Below are 15,541 nucleotides of genomic sequence, written 5' to 3'. Positions count from 1 at the left end.
GGTAACCTTGGTTACCAGTCAAGCCGCTCTTCTACCTGAGCTGCTGTCGCCCCTGCCTGCTATCTAGATTTGGGAACAGACTTTTGCCATCAAACACACACTTCCAAACTGCAATCCTATTGTTTTTCCTACAAAGCATTTTGAGTCATTCCATAACGAGTCATTTTCTTTACTAAGGCAAATAACCGGCTGGCGAAGCGTGGCGGGCGCACAATGGCCATCACGCCACGCCACTACCTGGACTTCATCAACCACTACGCCAACCTGTTCAACGAGAAGCGCAGCGAGCTGGAGGAGCAGCAGATGCACCTCAACGTCGGCCTCCGCAAGATCAAGGAGACCGTGGACCAGGTGAAGTTCTCCACCTACCCCACCCCTTCCTTAATGAACCACCAGTACTATATACTGTGGAATTGGACAGAAAAGAATAAAGAATAATACATTTTATTTGATTATTATTATTAAAAGTGCCTTTCAAGGTACCCAAGGACAAGGTACAAATAAAGTGCATATACTCAATAAAAGTTCATACATAGTCAATAGAAGCCACACACGTGATCAGATAACACTGACAATATGGACATAGTACACTCAGAAAGGGACAAAAAAGTGTACAGGTCAGACATAAATACAGAGGTGAAACACACAGAGGTACACTCAGAGTGGGTACAGTCATGACATTTGGCATAACGTGCACACAAGATTGCACACAGACAATGTTTCGGCGTCAGCCTTCCCCACCTCCTGCAGCAAGGATCTTGGGAGTTACTTTTTTGTGTCTCACAATGATTCCCGTCTCTCTCTCTCTCCCCCCTCAAGGTGGAGGAGCTCCGTCGGGACCTGAGGATCAAGAGCCAGGAGCTGGAGGTGAAGAACGCCGCTGCCAACGACAAGCTCAAGAAGATGGTCAAGGACCAGCAGGAGGCTGAAAAGAAGAAGGTAAGCCGCCCTTTGAAGGAGCATTGGTTTTAACATCAAGAGAAAGACTGGGTTTGTGCTTTGCCTACCTTGCTTTTTGATGCATAATTCTTTGACTGATTAATATAGATACCTTATACCGCAAAATCATGCCCGCCTAGCATCTCATTCTAATTGTGCCGCGCTGCTGCGGTGATTCCAGGTGATGAGTCAGGAGATCCAGGAGTCAGTGTACAAGCAGCAGGAGGTGATCAAAGACAAGCAGCTGAGCGTCAAAGAGGATCTGGACCAAGTGGAGCCTGCCGTTATTGAGGCTCAAAATGGTATACATTATTATGATTCTTACTTTTCACTGAAGCTCTTTTGCACCAGATAGATGGATAGATATTGTATAGAGCTTCAACACAGTAGAATAATCCTTTCTTTATGCAACATATATAACTATACTAATGAGTTAAGGGTATTTTGATCAAAGGCTAACTTTCCACCAGCCCAAAGATTTCCCTTCAGTGCCCTTTCCCCCTCGTCTTGCACCCTCACTCACCTCCTTTTCTCACCACCCTCCGCCTCCTCCTCCCTCCCCCCCTTAACTTAAACCCGTGTCAGCCGTTAAGTCCATTAAGAAGCAGCACCTGGTGGAGGTGCGCTCCATGGCCAACCCCCCCGCCGCCGTCAAGGTGGCCCTGGAGTCCATCTGCCTGCTGCTGGGGGAGAGCACCACGGACTGGAAGCAGATCCGCTCCATCATCATGAGGGAGAACTTTATCCCCACCATCGTCAACTTCAATGCCGACGAGATCAGGTAGACGTCAGCGGCGTCCAAAGCGTTTGACTAAAAGACTGTTGTTCTCTCTCTTCCCCCTCTCTCCTTCTCTTTCTCTCTGCCATATATCTACCTATCTGTCCCTCCTTATCCTCCATCCATCCATCCATCCACCCCCGCGTTGCCCCCCCCCCCCTCCCCCTCCGCGGCCCAGTGGTGAGCTCGATAAAGAGGCAGCACCTGGTAGAAGTGCGGGCTATGACCAACCCGCCCGCCGCGGTCAAGCTGGCGCTGGAGTCTATCTGCCTGCTGCTGGGCGAGGAGACCAGTGACTGGAAAAAGATCAGACAAGTTATAATCAGGGACAATTTCATCAGCAGCATAGTCAACTTCTCCTCCGAGGCGATGAGGTACCGACGTCGACGGAAAGGAAGAGAAATGACGGCTTCGCCGAGTTTATGCGGATACTGATCATCCTGTGAATCATTACCAGACGAGTTGATTATTGGTGTGATTTTTCTTAGTTTTGTTAAAAATAAAAAACATATATTCCGCTTCATTGTGAAAGAAAAGATGTAATCTTGTCGAAATGAATCAAAAATAATGCTGATCATAACTTATGAACTTTGATTAACATTTCCTGGAATTGACTAAATGGATCGAGACCCTAACCTGACAAATGGACAGTTGACTCGGAAGTCCAATTAGAAATCACATCTCAACCTCCATCAAACAGCTATTTCATTTAATATTTCGGGCCCACCAGCCTACAATCTCCATCTTCTTCACATTTCTCCACTCTTTCTCCCTCCCCCTGTGATCTTTTCACTCCACGTCAAATTATTCAAATAGTGCACAAAAATTCTCTCTAGGTTCTTGATTTTCCCCTTAAGATCTAAAACGAATGTATACAATGTCCCCCCGGTTCTAGTGACTCCATCCGTGAGAAGATGAAGAAGAACTACATGTCGAATCCCAGCTACAACTACGAGCAGGTCAACCGGGCCTCTCTGGCCTGTGGGCCCATGGTGAAGTGGGCCATCGCTCAGGTAGGGAACCCCCTCAAGAGCACCACTGGTCGGTCACACCAATAAATTAGCATTTGGAACAGAGGTTCCCATACAATCATATTTTGATCATGATATGCATCCTGTATCCAGGTTTGAACAATCATCTCACAGTGGCTTGAATACAAATAATAAAAAAAAAATGTTTTTTTTCTATAACCTAAGTTCCAGTGTTTCCAGGCTTATTATTATGACCGTATTTCAAAAGGATTGTAAGAATGTAGTACCAAGGATATGCACAGTCAGCCATGCTAGGCAAATATTATTTTGTTAAATTGTGAACATTTAGTATCTTTATCTGCATTTTTCTTTAAAAAAAAATGCAATGATATGGGCTTATTAGTCAAGTTGAAAGGGCTTTGTTTCAAGTCGAGTCTTTATTATGGCCAAACGACACAAGTCGTCTGGAATTCATTCAGGTGATCTGGCTCAGAAAGGACAGTACAAGACCCCACAGAACAAGGGAGACAACAAGCCTGGACTGGACAAACACGAAAGACATCCCGTTAAAAACGCACATGCGTCGTCGCCCGTGTGAAAATACAATAAATAAATACGTAGCCGAGATAAAGTGCTAATGGTTATCACCCAGTTCAAAGCCTAGTCTCCTAGTCCTAGCCTCACCCAGCCCTGCCTCCCTCTCCCCAGCTGAACTACGCTGACATGCTGAAGCGCGTGGAGCCCCTGCGCAACGAGCTGCAGAAGCTGGAGGACTACGCCACGGACAACAAGTCCAAGGCGGAGGAGGTGGAGCAGATGATCCGCGACCTGGAGGCCAGCATCGCCCGCTACAAGGAGGAGTACGCCGTCCTCATCTCCGAGGCCCAGGCCATCAAGGCCGACCTGGCCAACGTGGAGGCCAAGGTAACGCCAACGTGTCTGTCGCAAGCACTGCATCCCAGGCAACCGCCATTTTAGCCCAGTAGCATCTAAATGGGATTGCCCAAGCAATCTAATGTCTAATGGGAATGTTTGCTTTTTATGGAGGAGACACTTATTGGTCGTACAAGTTCAAGTTAACTTTATGCAAAATAGCTCAGAGTTTGCCTGGTGAAAGCTTAATAGCAACCCATAGGCTCATACTGAAATTAGTTGGTGAAACAACTAAGGCCTTTTTGTACGGTTCCGGTTTCCGACCGACCCTTTCAATTTATGTGCGAGCCAAATTATTTTATGAGCTCCTGTAAAAAAGAAGGAAAGAAAAAAGTCCTACCTATCATTTGCTGCCGCTGGAAAATATAAAATAAAATTAATTCCCTACCTACCCATGACATCAACTGACAACCAACAGGAACCAAACTTGCTTACGACTTAATTATATGGTGAAACATTGCGAGTTGTCAATGTGCCGTGGCCCGTGAACACACAGCCATCGCTCTTGTATTCACCCTCTGTTCCTCTTGTGTCTGCGTTCCCCAGGTGAACCGCAGCCACGCCCTGCTCAAGAGCCTCTCGGCAGAGCGCGACCGCTGGGAGCAGACCAGCGAGACCTTCAAGAACCAGATGTCCACCATCGCCGGGGACTGTCTGCTCTCTGCCGCCTTCATCGCCTACGCCGGGTACTTTGAGCAGCAGATGAGGCAGAACCTGTTCACCACCTGGTCGCACCACCTGCAGCAGGCCAACATCCAGGTAACCAAGTCCCCAAGGATACTGGGTTCGATCCCAGATGGCCACAGCCCTACCTGTGGGTAGAAGCCCTAACCTTCTACCTGCTCCTTGGCAACACGTATCTATTCAATTCAAGGTTATTTGTACAGCCCTTAATTACCATTACAGTCTAAGGGCTTAACAGGCCAAATATTTATCACATACCCCTGACCCAAGCCCCCAAAAGGACAAGAAAAAACTCCCTTACTCAGCAAGGAAATAATCTTGAGGAGGAGCGCAGAGTGGGGGATCCCTCCCTCCATATAAATAAGCTTTGGATACAAGTGTTGTCTTCATTTGCCCCCATTAGTTCCGTACCGACATCGCCAGGACGGAGTACCTGTCCAATGCGGACGAGAGGCTGCGCTGGCAGGCCAGCTCGCTGCCCGCAGACGACCTGTGCACGGAGAACGCCATCATGCTGAAGAGGTTCAACAGGTCAGTGAGGAGGGGGAATATCCCGAGGGTAGTGAGGGAAAAACCTTCTATCAAACAACCCCCCAAAAGGTAGCATGACCTTGGTTGTGTAGGACCATGCTTTCATCTTGTTGTTGTGTTTTCCCAGGTACCCACTCATCATCGATCCATCGGGCCAGGCCACAGAGTTCATCATGAACGAGTACAAGGAGCGCAAGATCACCAGGACCAGCTTCCTGGACGACGCCTTCAGGAAGAACCTGGAGAGCGCCTTGCGTTTCGGAAACCCTCTGCTAGTGCAGGTAATGGCCCGACTGGCTTGTGTTCTCCCATTTCGTTGCACATGCACGGGTTCAGGAAACTCATTGTCCGTCTGTCTGTCTGTCTGTGATCCCACATTGCTGGATCATGCCTGAGCAATGTTTTGTATCTGTAACATGGATGTACATTTATTATGAACTCCGGACATAAATAAAGAAGTTACAATGTGTGTGTGTGTGTGTCCCAATAGGACGTGGAGAGCTACGACCCCATCCTCAACCCCGTGCTCAACCGAGAGGTGCGCAGGACGGGGGGTCGCGTCCTCATCACCCTGGGCGACCAGGACATCGATCTGTCCCCCTCGTTCGTCATCTTCCTCTCCACCCGGGACCCCACGGTGGAGTTCCCGCCCGACCTGTGTTCTCGCGTGACCTTCGTCAACTTCACGGTGACGCGCAGCAGCCTGCAGAGCCAGTGCCTCAACGAGGTCCTCAAGGCCGAGAGGCCCGACGTGGATGAGAAGCGATCCGACCTGCTCAAGCTACAGGGTGAGGAGTGCAGAGGACTGATGGGATCGGCGGGGACGGGAACGTCAGGGAATGGGGTTTAACAGGGAGTGACCGGCAGTGACAGACAATGTTGACACCAAAAGTTGTTTTTTTTTTGTATCTGCTTGATCAGTAAATTAATTTTGAGTTTGGTTTTAATTTTTTATATTTGGTTTGAAAAGATCATCAGAACATCAACCTTATCACAGGCAAAAAGTTGCAAAACAATTGCTACTGGACTGTTGCAAACATTGGAGCAACTGCAAATGATTGTGTTATAAATGTTAGGACAGCTCATTGATGTAAATGATGAAATGATTGCTATGAATTGTCTATTATATTAAACCTATTGGTTAATTCTTTTTTTATTTGTTATTTTTCAGGTGAGTTCCAGTTGCGCTTGCGCCAGCTGGAGAAGTCCCTGCTGCAGGCCCTGAACGAGGTCAAGGGTCGCATCCTGGACGACGACACCATCATCACCACGCTGGAGAACCTGAAGAAGGAGGCGGCGGAGGTGACCCGCAAGGTGGAGGAGACGGACATCGTCATGGCCGAGGTGGAGGCGGTGTCCCAGCAGTACCTGTCGCTGTCCTCGGCTTGCAGCAGCATCTACTTCACCATGGAGGCCCTGAACCAGGTCAGAACACCAGCGGCGTCTTCTGGGTTCAAATACGAATGCAATGCTCACTAATGATAAGAAGGGCTGAACAGTTTGGGGAAATAATCGAATTGCGATTATTTCGACCAATATTGTGATTTAGCTTGTTTTTAAAGTTCCTGTATGTTCAGTATTATACACTATACAAGCAATACATCATTATGTAGTATGACCAACCCATTGGAAGCAGTCAACATATAAACCGCTCTTTCTTTTAGGCCAGGCCTAAGTGTTGAGATGAATTGATGCATGAATTGATATTATAACATCTTTATTTAACTATTGAATTGTAAAAGAAAAATAAATACAAATCTTACTGATCCAAAGTCAGTTACAGTAACAAATCCAAAAAAATAAAATAATAATCACGCAATATCGGTTTGAATTCTATTTATCATTCATCCCTAATGTTAAGGTGTTCTAAATGACAGGTTTCGGCTTCAAACCCTGGTCATAAATGATGTTTAAAAAGTTTGTTAGAAAAAGATTTTCTAACCTTTTTATTATTATTCCCCGTGTGCAGATCCACTTCCTGTACCAGTACTCGCTGCACTTCTTCCTGGACACGTACCACCAGGTGCTGTATGAGAACGCCAGTCTGAAGGGCATCAGCGACCACACACAGAGGCTCGACCTTATCACCAAGGACCTCTTCCAGGTAGGAACCACATACTGTCATTCTTTATTTAAAATGGACAGTGCACAATAATCTAAATTAGTTCGACATGTAAATGTACCAGATTTAGCCATGCAGGTTAATTTACATCTGTAGTCCCTGGATCAATCAAGGGTCTACAGAGGAAACTAAACTATCAAGGGAATCAATCAATCTATTACACAGCAGTTGTAAAAGATAGGCATAACCTTTTTAATGATTGCAATTTTTGAAATAGGACAGCGCCAAAAATATATAAAGGAATAGAAGAAATTTATGTTAACACAGAATGTAAATGTGAAACATTGAGCAGTAGTGATAAACATGGTTGACCATTTACGCACAATATTGGCATGCATGAACCCATTTTGAGCCTTTTCAAATGTACGTTTATTGAATGTGCTTTTGTATCATTTGTGGTGGTAGGTTGTGTTCAACAGAGTGGCGAGAGGCATGCTCCACCAAGACCACATCACCTTCGCCATGTTATTGGCTAGGATCAACCTTAAGGGCATGACCACGTAAGACCACTCACTCTCTCAATAACCCACCATAAAACCCACCCAAAGTAGTTTCTCAACATAACACGGGTGACCTGGTGTCTCTGCAGTGAGCGCTCCTTCGACGTGGAGTTCCTGCACTTCCTGCGCAGTAAGGAGATCGTGCTGACGGGCATGTCCCTGCCCAAGGTGAAGGGTCTGACCACGGAGCAGTGCGAGGACATGGTCCGTCTCAGCCGCACGCCCGCCTTCAAAGACCTGGTGTCCAAGGTGGAGGAGGACGAGGTGAGGCTCTATGGACCGCTTTAGTGGATTTGTAGGGATGTTGAAGGGTCAACCCGACCCTATATTTTGACTGTTCGTACTGCTGCACTGTAAACCCCCCTTTTTTAAAGGGCACGTTTTTTTTTCAATTACTCCATGTAAACACAAATAACTTTATGGTGTCATTTATTTCATTTTCCTCCAGCAATTCTTCATGTGGCTGGAGAGCAACACTCCAGAACTGTCTGTTCCCTACGTGTGGTCCGAAGAGAAGCAGTCCAGTGAGTATTTTAGGGAATTTTACTTGATTCAATAAAATGTCAAAATGCATTTTATTGACTCAACAATTTCGATAGGGATTTAGATTTGTCCAAGAAGATAAATTGTCCAGCGCCATAACCTGTCCTTAAATTGCAGCACACGTGTCATGTTGATGTATTTTGCTCTAACCTTTGCGTCTCCACGTCCTGCTCAGCTGTGATTGGCCAGGCGGTGCACCAGCTGCTGCTGATCCAGGCGTTCCGCCCCGACCGTCTCCTGGCCATGTCCCACATTTTCGTGTGCAAGGTGCTGGGGGAGACCTTCATGAACATCATCGAGCAGCCGCTGGACCTGGGCAACATCGTGGATATGGAGGTACGTGGTGACATCCACCCTTTTCTGTGAAGGTCCACCGTAGCTCTTTGTATTGGGTCTCGGCCATAGATCGTTGTGTGTGTGTGTGTGTGTGTGTGTGTGTGTGTGTGTGTGTGTGTGTGTGTGTGTGTGTGTGTGTGTGTGTGTGTGTGTGTGTGTGTGTGTGTGTGTGTGTGTGTGTGTGTGTGTGTGTTGGGTAATCTCAGTATTATAATACCCAACTATATTTAAGGTGACATATTATACCGCCACGTGTGCGTGTGATTAGCCGTTACAACCATTTTGAAAATCTGCCTCTTCTGAGATCACAAGTGGGCGTGTCCACCTAGATGACACGCTGATAGAGGAGCTGATAGACGAGCGTTGTTTGCTACAGTCCACCGGGTAGGCTGGTAGACTGATCCGTCCAGCACACATCTAGGTGGACGTGCCCACTTGTGATGTCATGAATGAATGACGAGGAATCGGAAGACTCAATTTCCCTTGTCGATCCGGCATAGATGACATGGCGTCCTTCATTTCTGTTATTAAGGGATCCTTCTCAGTGGCCACCTTGTTGGTGTTTGTTTCTGTACAGGTGAAGCCCAACACCCCCGTGTTGATGTGCTCCGTGCCCGGCTACGACGCCAGCGGCCTGGTCCGGGATCTGGCCACCGAGGAGAACAAACACATCACCTCCATCTCTATCGGTACGTAAGGGGGGGGGGGGAGGAGGAGGAGGAGAGAAGAGAAGATCTTCACGTCTCAATACAAAATCAATGTAGCAAACGTGTGTAGAAGGACCACTATGTACGGGGTCACGGTTAGTTTACCCCTCATGAACATTAACTTTAATGTCCTCGACCCCCTCCCTCCCTCCCTCCCTCTCTCAGGTTCGGCCGAGGGCTTCAACAAGGCCGACCGGGACATCAACACGGCGGTGAAGTCGGGCCGCTGGGTCATGCTGGAGAACGTCCACCTGGCCCCCGGCTGGCTCATGCAGCTGGAGAAGAAGCTGCACTCCATGCAGCCCCACGCCAGCTTCAGGCTCTTCCTCACCATGGAGATCAACCCCAAGGTAACCTCCATCATTTTTTTTGGAGTTTTCCTTCAGGGTTAGGGAGTGTCTTATGGCTGTGGAACTGTGATGCCCTTTGGGGTTTTACCTCAAGTGCAAAGGAATTAAATTGATTTGACTCAAAGTAGAGTTGTTACCCTTTTAGTGGTAGAAGACATGGAACAGGATAGGTTTTGAGGCTGGGGTGATGAAGCCCAGCCCCAGAGATGGTGGGTTAAATTCCCACCGGCATCTTTGCCCTGTCAAATCCCTTGAGCTCCTTAACATAGCATCTGTAAATGCACTGTGTCACTTTGGATAAAAGTTTCTTAAATGATGAATGGTTAAGCCATCAAGTTGCTCCCGTCTTACCTCCCGGGTTCTCAGTGGTGACCTTATCTGTGTGTTTCTGTGTGTGCTCCCAGGTGCCAGTGAACCTGCTGCGTGCCGGCCGTATCTTTGTGTTCGAGCCCCCACCCGGTGTGAAGGCCAACATGCTGCGTACCTTCAGCAGCATCCCCGTGGCTCGCATGTGCAAGGTGACCGGCACTGGCTGACCGCACCACACAACACTCGCATGAAACCATTACCCCCCTGGTAATGAACAGGTTGAACTTCACACGTGGATGAGAGCACAGAGGGGGGAAAGAAAGGCATTGTTGTTGTTTTTGCTGCTTTTTCCGATGCCATGAAGTTAAATGGGGTTGACTTAAAATGTAGTTTTAACAACTTGCATCAGGTATCTTTTTACATCCATCTTCTTGTTCCCTTACTCTTTTGGGGGAAAAAAAACCTTATTTTTGGATCAAAAATGTTTAAAATCTAAAAAAAATAGAAATAACTTCCATTGAAATGTGTGCAAACTTTGAATCATTGAGCCTAATTCCTTTAACCCCCTGCTGTTCCGTCAGGCTCCCAATGAGCGTGCGCGTCTCTACTTCCTGCTGGCCTGGTTCCACGCCGTCATCCAGGAGCGCCTGCGCTACGCCCCCCTGGGCTGGTCCAAGAAGTACGAGTTCGGGGAGTCCGACCTGCGCTCTGCCTGTGACACGGTGGACACCTGGCTGGACGACACCGCCAAGGTACCAGAGCGCACCTCGGCACACCTTGAACACAATGTTCTTACCTCCTTCACCTATTAATGCTTTGAACCTGTACTTTATTCAGTAGATACGACTGAAGTTTAATCATTTCTATGCACGCTCAGGGTCGTCAGAACATCTCCCCTGAAAAGATCCCCTGGGCGGCCCTGAAGACCCTGATGGCTCAGTCCATCTACGGGGGCCGCATCGACAACGAGTTCGACCAGCGGCTGCTCAACACCTTCCTGGACCGCATCTTCACCACCCGCAGCTTCGACAGCGAGTTCAAGCTGGCGCTGAAGGTGGACGGACACAAAGACATCAAGATGCCCGAGGGCATCAGGTCAGCGGATGTTTTTTGTTCTAGGCGGGAGTTGGAGAAATAAAAGCTATTTTTCAAGATTACCGTCGATGTCAAAGACGGGATTTGTTCCTGATGTCTGCCAACCTTTTGTGTGTGTTTTTTTTTTTTTTTTTCCCCAGGCGTGAGGAATTCATGCACTGGGTGGAGATGCTCCCGGACACCCAGACTCCGGCTTGGCTCGGGTTGCCTAGCAACGCCGAGAAGCTCCTGCTCACCACTCAGGGTACGCCCGTCGCCCTCCACCGCTCCCTCCTCCCTCCATCAATTTATTCATTCTTCTCAAATGTCTTTCTCTTTTCCTACAACTTCACAGGGAAAACTTCTCCAACTTACATCTGCTTCCTCGACATTATATTATAATTCGTGTCATAAGGATCATTGTCTTGACTCATATTTATTTAACAGGGAGGACACGCACTGCAGTGGAATGGTCTTGCTTGTATATTTTTCAGTTGTTGTCCCAAATCACCCTCCTCCCCTACCAGTCCTACAACGTTTCCCTCCGTAGCGTAAACAGTAACGTTTGGAAGTCTTCTGCCCGAGACAAGACGGTCACCTCATCCTCCAGCAGCTGTATTATCCATCCATCATGTCGCTACGCTCCGGAAATGCTACAGATCATACCACCCCGACCCACACACCCGGCTGCTAAACCCTCTCTCCTGACCACTGTGATGTCCACACTATCCCCGAGTCCAGTTTACCCCTACCCTCCCACGCTCCTCCCTCCTCTTCTCCCTCCCAGTATATGCTATTCCTTCATCAATGTCAGCCAAAGTCCCTTTTTTATGTTGCAGGAAACAAAACTGAACCCATTTTGCCTTGAATGCCGGCATGCCCCTTTTGTGTTGAATGTTCAACCTGATGTTGGTGTTTTGTATTGTTGGCGTCATGTTTTGGCCTGAAGCCCTCCCGGCCTCTGCTCCTTCTTCAGGACAACGTCGACATCTTTTGATTGTCAATAACAAATGCTCAATGTAATAACCTGTTGTTCCTTCATCCCATATTAACACAATCCTGAGTCCAAACGATCAAAGCCTTATGGTGCACTGTTAAGAACTTCTTCACCCCCCTCCCCCTATCCCTCTTCCGCCACGGTCTGATCTCCTGTCCCCCCCACTCCCCAACCTCACCATCCTCTCCCTCCCCCTTGCTGGCTCCTCCCTCTTTCGGGGCGCAGGCATCGACATGATGAGCAAGATGCTGAAAATGCAGATGTTGGAGGATGAGGATGACCTCGCCTACGAGACGGCCGAGATAAAGCAGCGCACGGCGTCCACGTCGGACAACCAGCCCGCCTGGATGAGGACCATCCACACCACCGCCTTCAACTGGCTGCAGCTCATCCCCCAGATGGTCAACCCCCTGAAGCGCACGGTGGAGAACATCAAGGTAGAGCCGGACGGGGCCAGGTTAGAGCTGGTTATGGGGGGGGGGGGTGGAGGAATGGATCCAGGGTATGGTGGCCTAGGTATGATCGGCAACAACTTCACCCGGTGATCATAACTAGGAGAGTTTGTCCAAAGTCGCCCCCGTTATGATCAGTTATTTCACGGAAATTTGGCTACTGGTATGCAGGTCGAGGTGGTCTTCGCTCGCTCTTCCTCGCTTGCTCCCTCTCTCAGCAAGTACAACCAGTAGATCAAAGTTTTCTGCTTGATATGTAAACATGAATATCTTGTTTAAAGCATCACAAAGTCAAAAAAACGTTTATCAGTCAGAAAAAAATGGATTTAAAGACTATATACAAAGATCCCTGGCTTGTTTTAAGATGCTGGTTTCTGACTCTAGATGTCTCTAGTGGAAAAGGTTCCCTAGCGTATTCTGACATTCCTCTCTAATGGTTTCTTTCCTACAGGATCCGCTGTTCCGCTTCTTTGAGCGCGAGGTAAAGATGGGCGGCAAGATGCTGCAGGAGATCCGCCAGGACCTGACTGACGTGGTGCAGGTGTGCGAGGGCAAGAAGAAGCAGACCAACGACCTGCGCACGCTCATCAACGACCTGGTGAAAGGTAAACCCACCGTTTAAATGACACCTCCTGTAATGCAGGGTTAAATACTTTTAGTACTGCTGTATACTACGCTTTTATTCCGATTTTTTTTTTTTGGGCTAGATGCTAAATTCATGATTTTGAGTCCTTAATCTTTTGATTAGTATTCAAAAGGCTAACACTTGGCAGAGGAAGATGCATAACTGCTAACAGCTGAATGCTTACATTTTTTGCTGAATTTTCCCCTGAGCTCTGGTGTATATCTTCCTGCAGGTATTCTGCCTCACAACTGGTGCCGCTACACGGTCCCCGCCTCCATGACGGTGATCCAGTGGGTCGCCGACTTCAGCGAAAGAATCAAGCAGCTGCAGCAGATCTCCCAGGCAGCGGCCAGCGGCGGTGCCAAGGAGCTGAAGGTAAACCACTAACCCTAACCCTTATTTAACCCCCAGGTGTAAGGACCTACCAGTGGGTACAGTCCCCTGGGTAGGTTTCTCCTAGGTTCTTAAAACCAGTTTTTTTTTGTTTTTATACTTTTACAGTTGACGCTTTACGACTTTTTTGGAACATTTCAAACACGTGTTCTGAAAGATATTTTTGTTGAACACATTTTAAACATCTTTGTGCGTTTTTAAAGATATTGTTATATTTCTAGTTAATTATTCACACATCGCGCCCCCCCTCTGAAGAACTCTGGCGCCCCCTAGCGAAAGTGCGCCTCACAGTTTGAAAACTCCCTGCTTTAAATAACTTCAAAATCTCCACCTCGCCCCCATCCAGAACGTCAACGTGTGTCTCGGCGGCCTGTTTGTGCCCGAGGCTTACATCACGGCCACGCGCCAGTACGTGGCCCAGGCCAACAGCTGGTCTCTGGAGGAGCTCTGTCTGGAGGTCAACGTCACCAACGCCCAGGGCGCCGTCCTGGACGCCTGCAGCTTCGGCATCAAAGGTCAGAGAACACGCGCCTACAGAGTATATGGGAAATGATATATCATCACCATTATTTTGGTCAATATTGAAATCTCGATTATTCAAACGATTATTTTTGAGATTGAAAACGTGATGCATTTATTCAGCGTTTCTCTCCCAAAAAACGCTTTGTAAATGAGAACTTTGAAATTTCCCTCTAAAATCAAATCTAAAATAACGTACTAAAATGTATCCAGCTGTTCTATTTCTATAAAACATTTAATGAGTGAAACAAATGTACAAAAATGTAAAATCGTTATAGAAATTCAATTTAATTTCACATCCCAATTACAAAGTCCCCCGCTCTGAATGAATCCAGGGACAGATACGAGTCTATAGCCATCAGTGTTTTCTAGAAGCCACTCTAACTGGGTTTTCTCCTCAATGGGCTTCTCTTGCAGGTCTGAAACTGCAGGGGGCCACGTGTGCCAACAACAAGCTGTCTCTGTCCAACACCATCTCCACCGAGCTGCCCCTCACTCAGCTCCGCTGGAACAAACAGGGCAACGAGGAGAAGAGACCCATGGTAGGACCAACATTGTTCCTCTACTGAGCCACTTAGCCACTTGGGGTTTATGTTGCCACGTCGTTCATGAAGCCATTAAGGTGTGGGCATGTTGCTCAGGGTAGACTGCAATCATTATGACCCAATCCAGGACTGTTCAGCTGGGAGTAAAACACCAAGCTAACCCCGTAGACGACCCACAAAACAAGCTTGCAGCATACCATATTTAAACCTTCTGATATCAAACATTATATCGATATGCCCATGTTCAAAAAGCACCTTAAAGGGGACATATTATACCACCAGATGTGAGTGTGATTAGCCTTACAAGCCATTGTGAAAATCTGCCCCATATTATGAGCAAGGTTTACTTCAGTCCACTGGGTAGGCTGGTAGACTGATCCATCCAGCACAGATCTAGGTGGACACGCCCACTAGGGATGTCATATGGGGCAGATTTTTGAAACCGCTTGTAAGGCTTATCACACTCACAAACCCCCCCAAAAAAGTTTTTTTATTATTAAGTTTGGGCATAAATTGAAATGGTCCTCCTCTCGTGCTTCCCTTCTAGGTGACTCTGCCCGTGTACCTGAACTTCACCAGGGCAGACCTTATCTTCACCGTGGACTTAGACATCGCTGCCAAGGAGGACCCACACAACTTCTATGAGCGTGGAGTGGCTGTCCTGTGCACAGAGTAGAGCTCAAGAAGACTGTCACTCTTTCACTGTTTAACTCCCATATTAATCTCATCGAAACACTTAGTGTTGTTTTCCTGTTAAGATATCAACAAGAAGCAGCCTGGAGTGTTTTACGATAGAAACAGCGAAGTTTAGTGTGAGGCAGTAATCTACATAACATCCATTAACGCAGTTTATGAAAAGTAGTTTGAGGGTCAGAGGAAGTGAGTTATCGGTTGGTTACTAACAAAGTAGAGGAGAAGTAGAGAAAGAAATGCAATGTCTTTTTAAGGAGGAACCTGAATGTTTTTAAGCGATCAAAGTTGGAATAAAATTAACTGCTACATTGAATTTTGTCTCTTGATTGCTATTTTGCATTAGCTTTGTTAAGCCCTATTTCAAGGAGGGCTATCTGGTTGTTATAGGAAAGGTTTTTTATAAGGAAAACCTCGAGCCAATGTTAAATCACAGCAACCAGCCAATTTTCTTTCCATTATATACCTCCTAACCATCTACAAAAATAAAGGTGAAACATTGAGTTGTCTTACACTACATCCGACCAATAGACCAAACAGACT

General features: G+C 47.3%; 1 protein-coding gene across 2 annotated transcripts in view; it reads left to right on the top strand.

The window, feature by feature from the left end:
- Positions 1 to 15,314, top strand: part of dync1h1 (dynein, cytoplasmic 1, heavy chain 1) — a 42,441-nt gene extending 27,127 nt beyond the window's left edge. Inside the window, exons 49-76 of one of the 2 annotated variants that reach the window (XM_030355786.1) lie at positions 178 to 351; positions 820 to 939; positions 1,121 to 1,241; positions 1,896 to 2,091; positions 2,613 to 2,730; positions 3,397 to 3,612; positions 4,168 to 4,380; positions 4,709 to 4,836; positions 4,964 to 5,117; positions 5,327 to 5,624; positions 6,008 to 6,261; positions 6,806 to 6,940; positions 7,364 to 7,458; positions 7,548 to 7,722; positions 7,907 to 7,982; positions 8,177 to 8,337; positions 8,915 to 9,026; positions 9,210 to 9,394; positions 9,799 to 9,912; positions 10,285 to 10,455; positions 10,581 to 10,798; positions 10,939 to 11,042; positions 12,000 to 12,211; positions 12,678 to 12,831; positions 13,084 to 13,226; positions 13,591 to 13,759; positions 14,181 to 14,305; positions 14,856 to 15,314. In XM_030355786.1, the coding sequence (XP_030211646.1) occupies positions 178 to 351; positions 820 to 939; positions 1,121 to 1,241; positions 1,896 to 2,091; positions 2,613 to 2,730; positions 3,397 to 3,612; positions 4,168 to 4,380; positions 4,709 to 4,836; positions 4,964 to 5,117; positions 5,327 to 5,624; positions 6,008 to 6,261; positions 6,806 to 6,940; positions 7,364 to 7,458; positions 7,548 to 7,722; positions 7,907 to 7,982; positions 8,177 to 8,337; positions 8,915 to 9,026; positions 9,210 to 9,394; positions 9,799 to 9,912; positions 10,285 to 10,455; positions 10,581 to 10,798; positions 10,939 to 11,042; positions 12,000 to 12,211; positions 12,678 to 12,831; positions 13,084 to 13,226; positions 13,591 to 13,759; positions 14,181 to 14,305; positions 14,856 to 14,984 (4,470 nt within the window). In that variant the 3' untranslated portion in view covers positions 14,985 to 15,314. Of the gene's footprint in view, positions 1 to 177; positions 352 to 819; positions 940 to 1,120; positions 1,242 to 1,524; positions 1,721 to 1,895; positions 2,092 to 2,612; positions 2,731 to 3,396; positions 3,613 to 4,167; positions 4,381 to 4,708; positions 4,837 to 4,963; positions 5,118 to 5,326; positions 5,625 to 6,007; positions 6,262 to 6,805; positions 6,941 to 7,363; positions 7,459 to 7,547; positions 7,723 to 7,906; positions 7,983 to 8,176; positions 8,338 to 8,914; positions 9,027 to 9,209; positions 9,395 to 9,798; positions 9,913 to 10,284; positions 10,456 to 10,580; positions 10,799 to 10,938; positions 11,043 to 11,999; positions 12,212 to 12,677; positions 12,832 to 13,083; positions 13,227 to 13,590; positions 13,760 to 14,180; positions 14,306 to 14,855 lie in introns of both variants that reach the window. The other variant, XM_030355785.1, reaches the window with a different exon arrangement.
- The last annotated feature ends 227 nt before the right edge of the window (positions 15,315 to 15,541 follow it).

Source organism: Gadus morhua, chromosome 5, assembly GCF_902167405.1.
Source record: "Gadus morhua chromosome 5, gadMor3.0, whole genome shotgun sequence".
Lineage (NCBI taxonomy): Eukaryota > Metazoa > Chordata > Actinopteri > Gadiformes > Gadidae > Gadus > Gadus morhua.
This window is presented reverse-complemented; position numbering and strand designations above follow the sequence as displayed.